Raw genomic sequence first — 13,057 nt, forward strand, 5'->3', positions numbered from 1 at the left:
GTCCCCTGAGTCACCCATCTTATCAAGAGACTTACTCCAAAATATATTGCTGCCTTAAGTACTTAATTAAGTACCTTTTCCAAGAATATTCTAACAAAGAAATGTATGGTTTATTCAAGAAAAAAAATGAATTATGACATAAATTTTTTCATACTCTTGATGAAAGCGCCATTGGTGTAAAAACCACGTCCTCTCTAGCATGGTAATATATGCAGAGTAAGCAATCCTCAGTACTAACAATGAATCACTCCATGGAGTGAGGTGGAATTGACTCCTAAACATGTCTCGAAAGAGGGATTCCAAGCTACATCTTTCTGTGTAACAGAAAATAAACTAGAGAGGTAAACTTGAGCCCCCAAAATAGAAATATGAAACCTCTCTGTTAATTGTCTGTTTTATACATGAATTGGGGGTAGTCACAGAGGGTAATTAGAATTGGTTTGTAATCAATATATTTGAAAGATGAGGGATAATAATGAGGCCAATAGCCAAAGCACTAGTCTAAGTTCCGGTATAGCAGAATACTCTAAAGTGATTACATCCAGTATCTACCCCGTTACCAGTTCATCATCAGCATTAGAAATTATTTTAATAGGATTTCAATGAAATTTGTAAATAGCAGACCACTGAGTCAAGAGAGAAAAATCACATGAAGTACACAAAATAACAAATACATTTCAAAATATATATATGATATTTATTTTTCATTTTAACCTACTTGATCACTTGCTCTGTTATTACATTTATCAGCTTTCTGAAATTGAATGACAAATATTCATGGAAGATCAATTATAATCCAGGTACCTCTGAGGCCTATTGCCACAGTCTGGCTGGGCACAAAATCACGAGCCACTCAAGTAGGAACAAACTTTATTTCCAAAACTCCCGCGAATGCTACGCATGCGGCCTTCTCCCGGGACACACTACACCAACAGGAAATTCCTCCGGAATTCCCTCCTAAGGCACTTCCCCAATCCAGGAGAGCTCCAAAGTAGCAGGCCAGCAGACAGCAGGGGTCAAATCTCCAATTGAATGCACTTCTTAACATAATCATTATCATCTCAATGGCTTGCTGGCGTCACCTTTCAACCAAAAATGCCATGTGTCATTCCTACTTGGCTATGGCTCTCAGCAGCCTATATATGAAAATACCATGAAAATGGGACTTGGTTGGTTTAAAGAAATAAAAAGTGCCATCTATTCCTAATGGCAGGTGTTTGGTTTGGCAGAGTGTGTCTGGGTCGTAGTGCTGCCAATGGGTGTATTAAGTACATTGATATCAGATACTATGACGAATGATGCTGTGTGACTTTTAGCCATAACAAACATACTGAAATCTACTTCAAAAAGTAAATTTTTATGATGATATCAGTTTTTTAAAGTGTCATAAATATTCAGAGAGTAAATATATGGAATACTTACTCTGAGTTAGAAAAGTGTGTTTTAAGATTTTTGACTCAAAAATATGAAAGGAAGTCTGTTTATCATACTTAGAAACTTAGTTGTATAAAAGTAACCGTATTTATTTAGCATTCTACAGAAAAATGGAGCCAGAGCAGCCTTCGGGGGTGCAGAGGCTGGGGCAGGAGGCGGCTCAGACAGGCCATCCACCATGTCCCTGCAGCTAAGCTGGCCGCTCCTCTCTCTACACGAAGAGCCATCTCAGTGTTTATAATGTGGTTTCTATGAATATGACATTGATGCTACCAAAATAAATGTCTTTAAAAAGCAACCACAGGCTTCCACGGGAACACAGAGTACTCGTGGCCTAAGGTTCTTCCTGTGGGAGAAGCTTCCAGTTCACTGAAGGATCAAGTTCATCATCAAAAAATCCAGCTCCTGCTCCTTGGAGAGCTCCAGGAAAACCTGAAAGGGAGGGGCGAGCCCAGAGAGGCACCTGTCACTCTGCCTCCTGCGGCTCTGAGGGAGGCAGAGCAGGCACATCTCACACACTCAGGTTCCACAGATGGTGCAAATCCCGGAATGGGACCCACCTGCTCCAGGGTGGACTGGGAGAGGCTGTACTCCTCCAGGTGGAAGCTCTGTTTGACTGTGGGAGGATGGACAAACATTATCGGATCATGTATCTTTATATCCAGATGGTCTCGTAAGTCAACGTTTTTTTTTTTTTTTGACAATTTCAATTTTTGGTGAAGATAATATTTATTCATGACTTAAACACATCATCCAGTTAAAAACAAACTGAGAAGTTTACTTATATTTTGGGGGAAATAATGGCTCTTGTTAGGCTTATAGGCTGTGCAGTTTTTGAAATCTGGATTTAAGGGAGCACATGAGGCTGATAAGGCTTTCTTCCCGGCATGGGAGCCGGTGTTTTTGCTCATCCAACACAGGAAGATGCGGAAAGAAGACACATTTTGAAAAAGGTCGCCTCTGATTATACAGAATATCTGAGGTTTCCTAGGGAGTGGCTGTGTACAGGGGGCTCTTTCTAAAAGCCACTGCAGCGACCTCTTAGTTAGATTGAAAACCCTTCTTGTTGACCAAAATAGATGGTGAAGGGCAGTTAGAGTTTGGATAGGAGCCCAGCAGAATGAAAATATGCTGGTTCAAGTTTGAGAGGCGTACTGGGATTGGTGCCAATCTAGGGAGTGCAGGAAATGACTACATGGCCTGGAAGGTTGGGTGCTCAGCTCAGAGAATGGAAAGAGGATTGTCAGCATGAATGCAGGCAGATGCTATCAACAGGAGTCATGGGGTCTTCTAGAAGACCCCGGAGATCGAATTCTCTTCCTTAGGGCAGGTGACAACTGTGTGAAGATATCACACAGCAGTGACAATTAAAACAGTACAGAGTGGAGTTCTAACCAGCACCACTCCAGGTTGCAGAGTGCAAGGGCTAAAATGGCAAGGAGAACCTGACCCTCTAATAACACATGGGGTGTGGTCAGATGAAGTGCAATAGACCCAAGAAGATTGTTTCAGTGGCCAGACGGAGCCAGTTTCTTCATATACTGCCCAAGGCAATAAAACAATATGCCAACTGATAGAAAATTGAATTTTGAGTATATAGGCATGTTCCAATAGAAAGCATTTTCTTTAAATGTACAAATAATTAAGTTTGGACTTAGGTTGTGCCAGTATATATGCAAAACCACATGGAAAGAAAGCCCCTCAAAGCAAAGATAAAAATCACTTCCAACATTCTCTGCCACACACAGACTCAAAATGCCTATGATTCTGGTGCTCCTAAAATTCAATTTGAGATTTCAATTTTTAAATTTAATGCATTAGGTCACATTTCATTTTTCACAGGGATAGATTGTATGTAATTCAAAGATATCTTCTTTTCAGGGTCTTATTTCAAAGTCACGGTACTTACGCTTCTCTAATTTGAAGAAAGCCTGGGCTAAGGGTTGCACGTCCTCCACTGGTAACTTATAAACCATCAAAGAAGAGTACCTGAGAGGAGAGGAGAGACCACCCACGGCGAGTGTCAACTACCTGTCAACATTGCTCTGGTCTTTCTACCTTTCATAAACATGGTTAAGAATGCTTAATGTTGAGACCCTGCCTTAAAATAAAACAAAACAAAAAGCATTTGGGAGGTAGCTCAGTGGTAAAGTATCTCTGGTTTCAATCCCTAGTGCCAAAAAAAAAAATGTTTAATGTCATATCAGATGGTATCAGGTTGAACAGCTGATCTTTAGAGTTTCTTCATCTTATTTAACTGAAAATTTATTTCTGTAACTAGCAGCTCCTCATTCCCCTACCAGCTCTGTCCCTGGAAACAACCCTTCTACTTTGGGATTTTATAAACTTGACTATTTTAGCTATCTCATAAGTGGAATCATGCAGTATTTGTCTTTATGTGACTGGCTTATTTCATTTAGCAGAAAGTCCTCAAGGTTCATCCATGTTGTTATGTATTGCAGAATTTCCTTCTTTTTAAAAGTGGAATAGTATTCCATTGTAGGTATAAAATATAACAGTTTTTTTAAGAATCCGTTCATCTGTTAGTGGACATATAAGTTGTTCTCATGTCTTAGCTATTCAAAAACAGTGCTGCTTCAGTGCAACCACTCTGGAAAAAGTATGGAGATTCCTCAGAAAACTTGGAATGGAACCACCATTTGACCCAGTTATCTCACTCCTCAGCATATCCCCAATGGACTTAAAGTTAGCATATTCGAGTGTAGGAGGCCATCTTCACACGTGATTCAAGTTATCTCCCTGGCTGGGTGAGAGGCACTTAGACACATCTGTGTCCAGAGCTTTCCCCACATCATTCCCCAATCATCTCACCTGACCTTGGGACACTGCACCCCCCCCCCCCCTTATTCTTCATTGGATGAGATTTTCCCCAGAATTTTTTGTTCCCCAATAGAAGTCCACTCCTTGGAGTGTTCTCTCTTTCTCACTGGCCTCTTCAGTAAATCTCCCTACTCTAATAGGTAGCTTGAGGCTGGGGGTACAGGAAACCATCCTGGAGCTGGTTTAAAGATAATTAGAGTCTGTCTCTTTAATTCAAACTCCCTTTTGGATTTCTCACGAAGTCAAACCTTCACTTATGAAGCCTATGCTGGCCTCGGGCTAAATTAGAGTGATGCAGCCACATCAATATTGATAGCAGCTCAATTCACAATAGCTAAGCTATGGAACTAACCCAGGTGCTCTTCAATAGATGAATGGATAAAGAAAATGTGATATGTATATACAATGGAACATTTCTCAGCCATAAAGAAGAATGAAATTGTGGATTTTGCTGGTAAATGGATGGAACTGGATACTATCATGCTAAGTGAAATAAGCCAATCCCCCAAATAAGCCATCTCTGATATGTGGATGCTAACATACAATCAGGAGAAGGGGAGAATAGAAGGTCATTAGATTAGACAAAGGGGAATGAAGGGAAGGGAGCAGAGATGGGATTAGGAAAGACAGAGAATGAATTGGACATAACTTTCCTATGTTCATATATGGATACACAACCAGTGAAACTCCACATCATGCACAACCACAAGGATGGGGAGTTGCACTCCATACATGTATAATATGTCAAAATACATTCTACTGTCACATATAACTAAAAAGAATAAATAAACAAATTTAAAAACAAACAGCGCTACTTCAATGAACATGTGAGTTCAGATCTTTTTTTGAGATCTTGATTTTATTTTTTGTGTATATATACCTCAAAGTGAGATTGTTGGGTTATATGATTATGGTAGCTCTCTCTCTCTCTCTCTCTCTCTCTCTCTCCTTCCTTCTTTCTTTCCTCCCTCCTCCCCCACTTCCCCTCTCTCTCTCACTCCCCCTGCCTTTCTTTCTTTTTGGAAGAACCTCCATACTGTTTTTCATAGTGGCTGTTCCATTTTGCATTTGCACCAACAGTGTGCAAGTGTTCCAATTTTTCCACATCTTTGCCAATAGTTGCCTTTTTTTTTTGTTTCAATAGTAACTATTCCAACAGGTGTGAGGTGACCTCTCATTGTGATTTTGATTAGCATTTCCCAAATTATAAGTGACACTGAATGCTTTTTTCATATACATGTTGTGCGTCTTCTTTGGAGAAAGGTCCGTTTGAGTCATTAAAATCAGATTGTTATTATTTTGTTATTCCAGTATAGGACTTTCTTATAGATTTTGGATGCTAATCCCTTATCAATCAGATACATAGTTTGCAAATAGTCCTCTGCCCTGTGGGCTGCCTTTTCATGGTGGATTATTTCCTTGGATGTACAGGATCTTTTTAGTTCGTGGAAACCCCACTTGTTTATTTTTGCTTTTATTGCCAACACTTCTGGTGTCCTATCCATGAACACATCCCCAAGACCAGTATCATAGGGTTTTCACTTATTTTTTTTTTCTAGGAATTTTATACCTTTATGTCTTAGGCTTAAGTCTTTAATCCACTTTTAATTGATTTTCATGTATGGTGCAAAATGGGGTCCAATTCTATTCTTCTGCACGTGAATATCTAGTTTCCCCAAAACTATTTGATGAAGAGACTGTCCTTGCCCACTGTGTATTCCTGGTCCGTTTGTTGAGGCCCAACTGACCATGTTGGCATGGATCTCTTTCTGGGCTCTCTGTTCTCTCCCATTGGTCTGTACTTCTGTCTTTATATTCGTATCACAGTGTTTTGATTACTGTCGTTTGGTATCTGGGTCTTTATTTCAGTAGAGTGTGCTTGGTGTGAATGAAAAGTCTAGGGTGAATCTCTAACCAGAAGTGGGGTGGTTCCCCAAGAGGAATAGCTGCAGGGAGGGAGAGTAAGACAGATCTGTGTCCTTGGCGTCTTGCAAGGAAGTGAGCATGTACGGAGCAGATGTTCTTCCAAGATTGTGCAGAATCTCCTCCCACCTAACTTTCTAAGCTGAACACCTGATCCTTGGCTTCCTCCTTAAATTACATTCTGAAACTGTCAACTCTTCAAGTTCCCCAACAAGGGTAAAATCTAGGTGTATCTTGCAGGACCTCCACACCTCTTCTCCCCCACCAGGCTCACACTGTCCTCCTACTGTACAGTAATATCATTGAGCTTCTGATTGGGAGATCAGGATTTCTGTAAATAATGCCAGCAATAGTAATTTTAAATACTCTATTTTTCAGATAAATGTTTGTCTCTCTAGCATTTGAAAATCTTATATTTAGATTTTATTTGGTAGGATAGCATTTCATATGGTTATAGGGTATCTATTCTCATCTTTTTGACTCATTCCCTGGACCTCTGTGATAGAGTTCCACGCAGTCACAGGCACACATTGAGTTATAGCATTACTTTTATATTTATACTCCACTGTAGAAACATATTTTTCTGCCTTGTCATTATGACTTACTCCTTTTCATTTTCCTTTTTCTCTCCTAACTCCTAGATAATTTCTCCTCTTCAGGAAATTTGAAGTGTGAAAAACGACCCTAAAGTTAATCCTTGACTTTGGCTACATTAATTTTCATCAGAATGGTACCATTATGCAAATCCATATAAAATTCAAAGTATTAATAGCTTTGAAACAAAACGATTAGATTGACATCCTGGTTGTGTCACTTATTAGCTTAGTCATGGCACCTAATCTGTCTCCCCATCAATTTTTTCCCTCTTTATACAGATAATAATTCATCTATGAAACACCAGACTCTCACAAAACTTTTGAAATTATCTCCTTTTCTTTGGAATCACAGTATCTACTTTGAAAATCTCTGCAAGGATTCAAGAAGATGACCAGAGACGTGGATAGTACCTGGCACACGTGGCCGAGGCTTTTACACCACCTCTCCCTTCTCTGACTTACTTCCTACAGTGTCCAGTGAATAATCTTTCTTTGACATTTCCTTTACAAATCGATGTAACGGACAGGGCAAAGAGGACATTTGGAACCATCTTTACCTTTCCTGCCGAGCAGCCTGGGGGAAAAGCCTCAGGATTTCTGCATGGAGGGCCTCCACCTGTGCGAGGGTCTTCACCTTCATCTCCAACAGGTAATCTTTGCCAAGTTTGCTTTTTAGGTGTTGGATGGAGCCAATACACCTAGAGGTCAGAGGAGCATGAAGTCATAAGAGGAAGGAAGAAAAGGCGTATGGTGCAATGTTTAAGACCCTTGGTTTGCTGCTGGCCAATCCCCAGGTCCTCATGTTAAGCCTAGGTGCAGCCGCATAGTGATCTCTCCCAGTCCACAGGAAAAACCTCCAGACATGCACCTCGTGGTCACCTGTGGCCTCATGACAGGCTCTCACCTCAGCCTTCCAGACACCATGATGGCCACGCGATCACACACTGCCTCTGCCTCCGCCATGTAATGGGTGGTCAAGATGGCGCCCCTCTCTGTGTTCCTAATGATGGCCTGGATTGCCTGCCTGTACTGTCAGGAGAGTATTTGTAATTTAGCGAATCTTTTTTTTATTAGTCATAAATAGATAGGAAAAAAAAAAAGAAATCTTCACTGGGCCTGAATGGGAATAGTTAGCACAAGAGATTAAGCAAGGGAGGACTCAAGAAGACAGGGAGGATGGGCAAGGGCGAGCCAGGTGAGAGCTGCTGAGCCGGAAGGTGCGGAAGGAAGGTGCGTTGGAGAGGGGCGTTTATAGAGAGCGTTGTCATGACAAGGCTGCATTGAGAGAGAAATGCTCAGGAAGAAAGGGTGCGTGGAAAACAGAAGGACACAATCATCAACAGTGTGGTCTCGACCTGGTGGGAAGAAAATACACGCACAGTAAATAGACACAACAAGATGAACAGTCCCAATGTAAGGAGGACTACTGTTCTCACACAAGTACTGGGTACCACCACGGGAGTGGTACAGAAACGTCCATATTAACCTAAGCCAGGTACTGAGCCACGGTAGTACCCAGAGTGAGCTCCTTCAAGCCCTATTGATGCTTATTCTTCCTTCAATGAAAAATGATTGTGAAATGTTATCAGGGAAACTTTTTTTGTCAAATATTGGTTTTACTAAGGAAATCGATATGTGTGTGTGTGTGTGTGTGTGTAGATAGATCTACAGATATAGATATAGATATTTACATTGAACAATTTAAGAGACAATTTGTAAAGGAGAAAAACAGTTCACACACTCCCTGCCAGGTGGTCTGTACCAGCCCCCATGGGGGGTAATGCTCCTCACCACATCTGCTGCTGCCCCTCTGGGTCCATTCCGGTGGATGGCTCATCCAGAAGCATCACTGACGGGCTCCCCAGGATGCTCAGCATGAAGCACAGCTGGAACGAGAGGGGCAGTCTGTCCTGCACCTGTCTGCAGGGCACACAGAGCCACCTGAGCCCTGTCCCATACCTTTCTCTTTATTCCGGCTGACAAGGTCTTCACGGCAGCCTTCAGCTGATCCTGCAGCTTGAACGCATCCACCAATCTGAAGGAACCCAGCAGAGCCTCAGTCTGCTCCCCAAGGCCAGCTGAGGGGAGGGGAAGCTGGGAGGGCCAGGGTGGGGAGCAGAGCTCAGAGGCCAAGTGGTGGGGGAGGGGAGTGCATATCACCCTCTGGTCGGATCCCCACCCACAAAGACAGTGCTTTTTTGAAAGATATCCAAATTATTGTTCCATCGTTTAAACTGCAGTCTTTTTGATAAAGTTTACTAATGAATTTTCTCTCCTTGTTTAATAAGAGAGAGCAAAAACAATGTTTATCAATCTGAGTAAACCAGTTTCCAGATGGGCATCCACCCAGCACGACCTGGGTGGGTGTTTACACACCCGGTGCTGAGTTTCCCGTGGATGCTGTCACTCCAGTCTTCTCCCCTCCCTGACACAGAAGCTGCAGGCGCCCCGTGTACCGTGCAATGGCGAGCTCAGCATCACCTCTGCTCAGCCCCTTCACGGTGGCAAACACCTCCAGGTGCTCCCTCATGGTCAGGTTGGGCCACAGCACATTCTCCTGAGGACAGTACCCCAGGAACCCAGGGGCATCCCCTCCATTGCTCCCTTGGAGTAGCACCTGTGCATAAAGGGTCTGACTCAGAGCCTACATTCGGCGGTACTTCTCGGAGTCCCTCCAGCGCAGCCTTCTCTTCACCAACTTAGGTAGGCTGCAGGGCCACCTGGAGTTTGATGATCTGTGATCATGTGCATGGGAGAAAGCTTGTCAGGGTCAGTGCCTGTAAATCAACGTGTGCAGCCAGCGTTGTAATCCGAGTTGAACACCAAGGATCCCACAAGTGTGGTCGCCCTGCCATAGTGGTCCCCAGTGATGGCCAATGTTTTCAACACTGACTGAATAAGGCCCCTTAATTTAATGACCCACTCTTTAGCTTTGCTCATGGATGAAATGTCTCTGGGTGCCTCCTACATGATGAATGCTGTGCTGCCCACCAGGACAATGGACGGCGGGGTAATGAGTGCCATGTGGTTTGGAGTTTTCAGTCTATCGAGTGGATCAGGGAATGGAGAAATGAGTGGACAGAGCCAAGATGGGCCAGAAGGGGTGCTGGGGTGGACATTTATAAGCCTGGGTGGAGAAGAACAGGGGAAGGGATTTTGGTGTGGATGTTCAGGGAACCTGTCTGCTGAAGGGGTCATTTCAGCAGAAGAGAAGGTGCCAGTCACGGACGAGGCTGGGGCCAGGGGATCTGAAGCAGAGCAAAGGCTGAGAGCAAAGTCCCATGAAGGCATGAAGTTTTTCTTGGACCCGAGGCAGAGGCAGCAGTCTTGCAGCAGAGCGAGCAAGGGGAGAGGGACAGAGGTGTAGCAGAAGGACATGGCAGTCCACTCCTGCCACCACCCATAAGACAAGGGGAGGTGACTTGCCAGTCCCAGAGCAAGGTTAGCAAGAGAATGACATGGCCGAGAATATCCCGCTGGTTGATCCCATTCAGCTCATTTCTGGACGTGCCAATGGCTGACTGGTTTTCAGACCTTACTTGGGTTTTAAAACATTTTGTCCCAATATAATCAAGGAGCAGTTATGTCTCCTTTTTTCGCATGCTTAATAAGAAATTAAATGTTGACTTAGGGTCCAGGTGGTGACTGAGGTGAAGGGCCATCACTACAGAAGCAGGGAGTCCAGTTAGGGTTTGCTGACTCACCAATGTTTACTCAAAGGTCCCCTTGGTGAACACCTGCTCTCACTAGGCAGTGGCGGTGGCATCTGAGGCTGGCGAACACCTGTGTTCTCTCCTCTTAGTAGGCTACTTGTCAGTAGTACTCCTGGCTGTGCGTTCCCTCTGGGCTTGACCACCCACCCCTTTCCATGGAGCAATTCCACAGACCTCCTCCTTTATATTTGGTCCTGTGCTCCCCCTGGACATACTTTCTCAAAGGAGTTTTCAAGATTCTGCCAGAGAATCTCAGAGAAGAGTTTTATTTCTATCCCATGATGTCTCTCCCTTTGATAAACCTGAGCTTGCCTGGCCACTTCAGTAAATGAAATTGAAGTACCAGTCCACTTCACATCCCTGTGGCTTATTTGTCACCATTCACTAAAACATTCCAAGAAATAGTATATTTTCATTAAAAAAAACATATTTCAGGAACAAAGTGCTTTGTGAAGGACAATGATGATAACCAATAAATATTTTTGGGGTTTCTTAAAGCAATTTAACTCAAGATCAAAATATTACATATTGGAAAGATGATGATGCTCATGGATTTTTGATTTCTGATCTGATGCAGAAAATTCTTACTGCCTTTGACATCATGGATAATTACTCCCTTTCAGGGCTTCAGTTTTGAGTGTAGCTCTGTGCCAATGTTTAAAATATTCTTCTATGTACTACATTCTACATATTGGTCTATCATGTAATGACTGAGTGGCATCTTGCTGTTTATAAAATTGTCACAGCTTACAAACTTATTCTGAGCACCACTCAATGACATATGTCCCATATAATTCACCTACCTGTCCAGCAGTTGATTTCGTGTCTCCAGTTATCACCTTAATGGATGTACTTTTACCAGCTCCGTTGTGTCCTAACAACCCTAAAACTTCACCTGGAAAAAAAAAAATGGTGACAATGTGATTTAATTGTAATGGTAAAATTAAGAATAATAATCTAAAGTCTCACTATGTGACTAATATTTGCCGTGTGTTTTGTAGGTAGTATCTCATTTCAATGTTACAACCATCCTGAGAAATTATCATAATCTCTTCTTATGTATTTGGGGACAAAAACTCTCAAAAATGAGGTTATGTGCCCAACGTCACATTGATGGGGAGTGGCAGAGCCACTCTTGGAAGCCAGGAGTGTCAGAGTCTGCCTCCTGTGATCCTAACCACTGTGAGACAATGACACAAATTGAGGCCATCGACCACCTCTTGGTTGAGATTACAGAAGATGCTGGAGCCTCCCCAGCCCGTTCTCTTGTGAAAAATAATGACCATGAGGAAACCAACTGTGTTTATTCAAGAACAACATCCTGGCTCCGGTGGGTCCCTTGAACAGGCTCAACATAGACGTGACTGTGCCCCTAATCATGGGGCAAGCGAATTAATTTAACTTAGGAGTGAGACATGTGAAAAGAGCTGTCGAGGCCACCCTCCACGACCTGCAAGTGAACTCAGACATGGTGCCTAAGCACTTCTCCCCAGGAACCTCGGAGCTCTAAGGAGCCACCCCTGGGGAAGTGTCCAACCTTTCCTGACACAGAATGAGACATTCCTGGTGGCTACTTTGCTCTTCCTCTTAGAGAAGCAATGCTTCTTCTTTCCCGCGTACTCCTTGCATAGACAGCTGGCGACAATGACTGGCTTTTGTGAAGGTCAAGTGAATCGTGTCAGACCTCTGTTCTCTCCACTAACAGCATCAGCTCTCTCCCCGTTGCTTTGACCCTCTGCCGCCCAGGCCTGGCATCAGAGACGTCCTTCTGCTAGTAGGGGATGTGCGTATTGGTCGTTCTCCTAGACTCGCACTTACTTTTGGAGAGGAGACAGTGTCATTTTCCTCTCCTACAAAAGCTGCTACTCCGGAGCACATTATTTCATACAGCCTGCCCGACGCCTTGGAGCAGGAGCAAAGGGAACTGGAAAAGCACTTGACTGTCTCAGCCTCAAAGGACAACACTGCGTGCCCTGGCTGGGATCTGACTCTGAATTTTGTACCGTGCACTTTCTCCAACAGGTAGGGACATGCATTACTTCTTCGGGTTTCTGAAAGCCTCTCCTGGCTTTCCTCATTTCAATTGCACTTGGCTTCATATATACTCTAAGAAACACACAGAAGGCTAACTTGACTTTCCATCTGCCCATTAGATGGGAAAATGGCGACAACCTATTAAAGAAGCCATCCTCATGTAAGGCTGAAAGAAAATCAAGTGGTTTGAGAACTGGTGGATGCATACATCACCGAACGTACATATAATGTGATGAAAGAGCCACTTTACATGTTTTACCTCATTAAAGTCTGTGGAATTCAAGGCATCAGCCGTTCTCAGTCTTTCCATCTGAACATCTTCATCCTCCTCTTGGGGTTCTTCTGGATTTTGACACACATCACCACTTTTTGGAGAAATTCTAGAGTTGAACACATCCATTAACAATTGACTTCTGGCCTCCCTCCTGGTATTTAGAACACTGCATTCTTTCAAACTTATGCTTGAGGAGGCTGCACAGTTAACAAACCACCATCACCTCCCTTCGGTGCAGTAAG

At 43.2% G+C, this 13,057-nt stretch overlaps 1 protein-coding gene across 1 annotated transcript in view; it reads right to left on the reverse strand.

The window, feature by feature from the left end:
* Positions 1-1,498: 1,498 nt before the first annotated feature.
* The window catches only part of Abca8 (ATP binding cassette subfamily A member 8), a 59,325-nt gene continuing 47,766 nt past the window's right edge, over positions 1,499-13,057 (reverse strand). Inside the window, 12 exon segments of the mRNA XM_048798189.1 lie at positions 1,499-1,830; positions 1,833-1,866; positions 1,995-2,050; positions 3,344-3,423; positions 7,352-7,492; positions 7,699-7,818; positions 8,586-8,680; positions 8,754-8,829; positions 9,251-9,411; positions 11,311-11,402; positions 12,045-12,162; positions 12,801-12,921. Coding sequence (XP_048654146.1) covers positions 1,769-1,830; positions 1,833-1,866; positions 1,995-2,050; positions 3,344-3,423; positions 7,352-7,492; positions 7,699-7,818; positions 8,586-8,680; positions 8,754-8,829; positions 9,251-9,411; positions 11,311-11,402; positions 12,045-12,162; positions 12,801-12,921 — 1,156 coding nt within the window. The 3' untranslated portion in view covers positions 1,499-1,768.

This window comes from Marmota marmota, unplaced genomic scaffold (assembly GCF_001458135.2).
Source record: "Marmota marmota marmota unplaced genomic scaffold, marMar, whole genome shotgun sequence".
Lineage (NCBI taxonomy): Eukaryota > Metazoa > Chordata > Mammalia > Rodentia > Sciuridae > Marmota > Marmota marmota.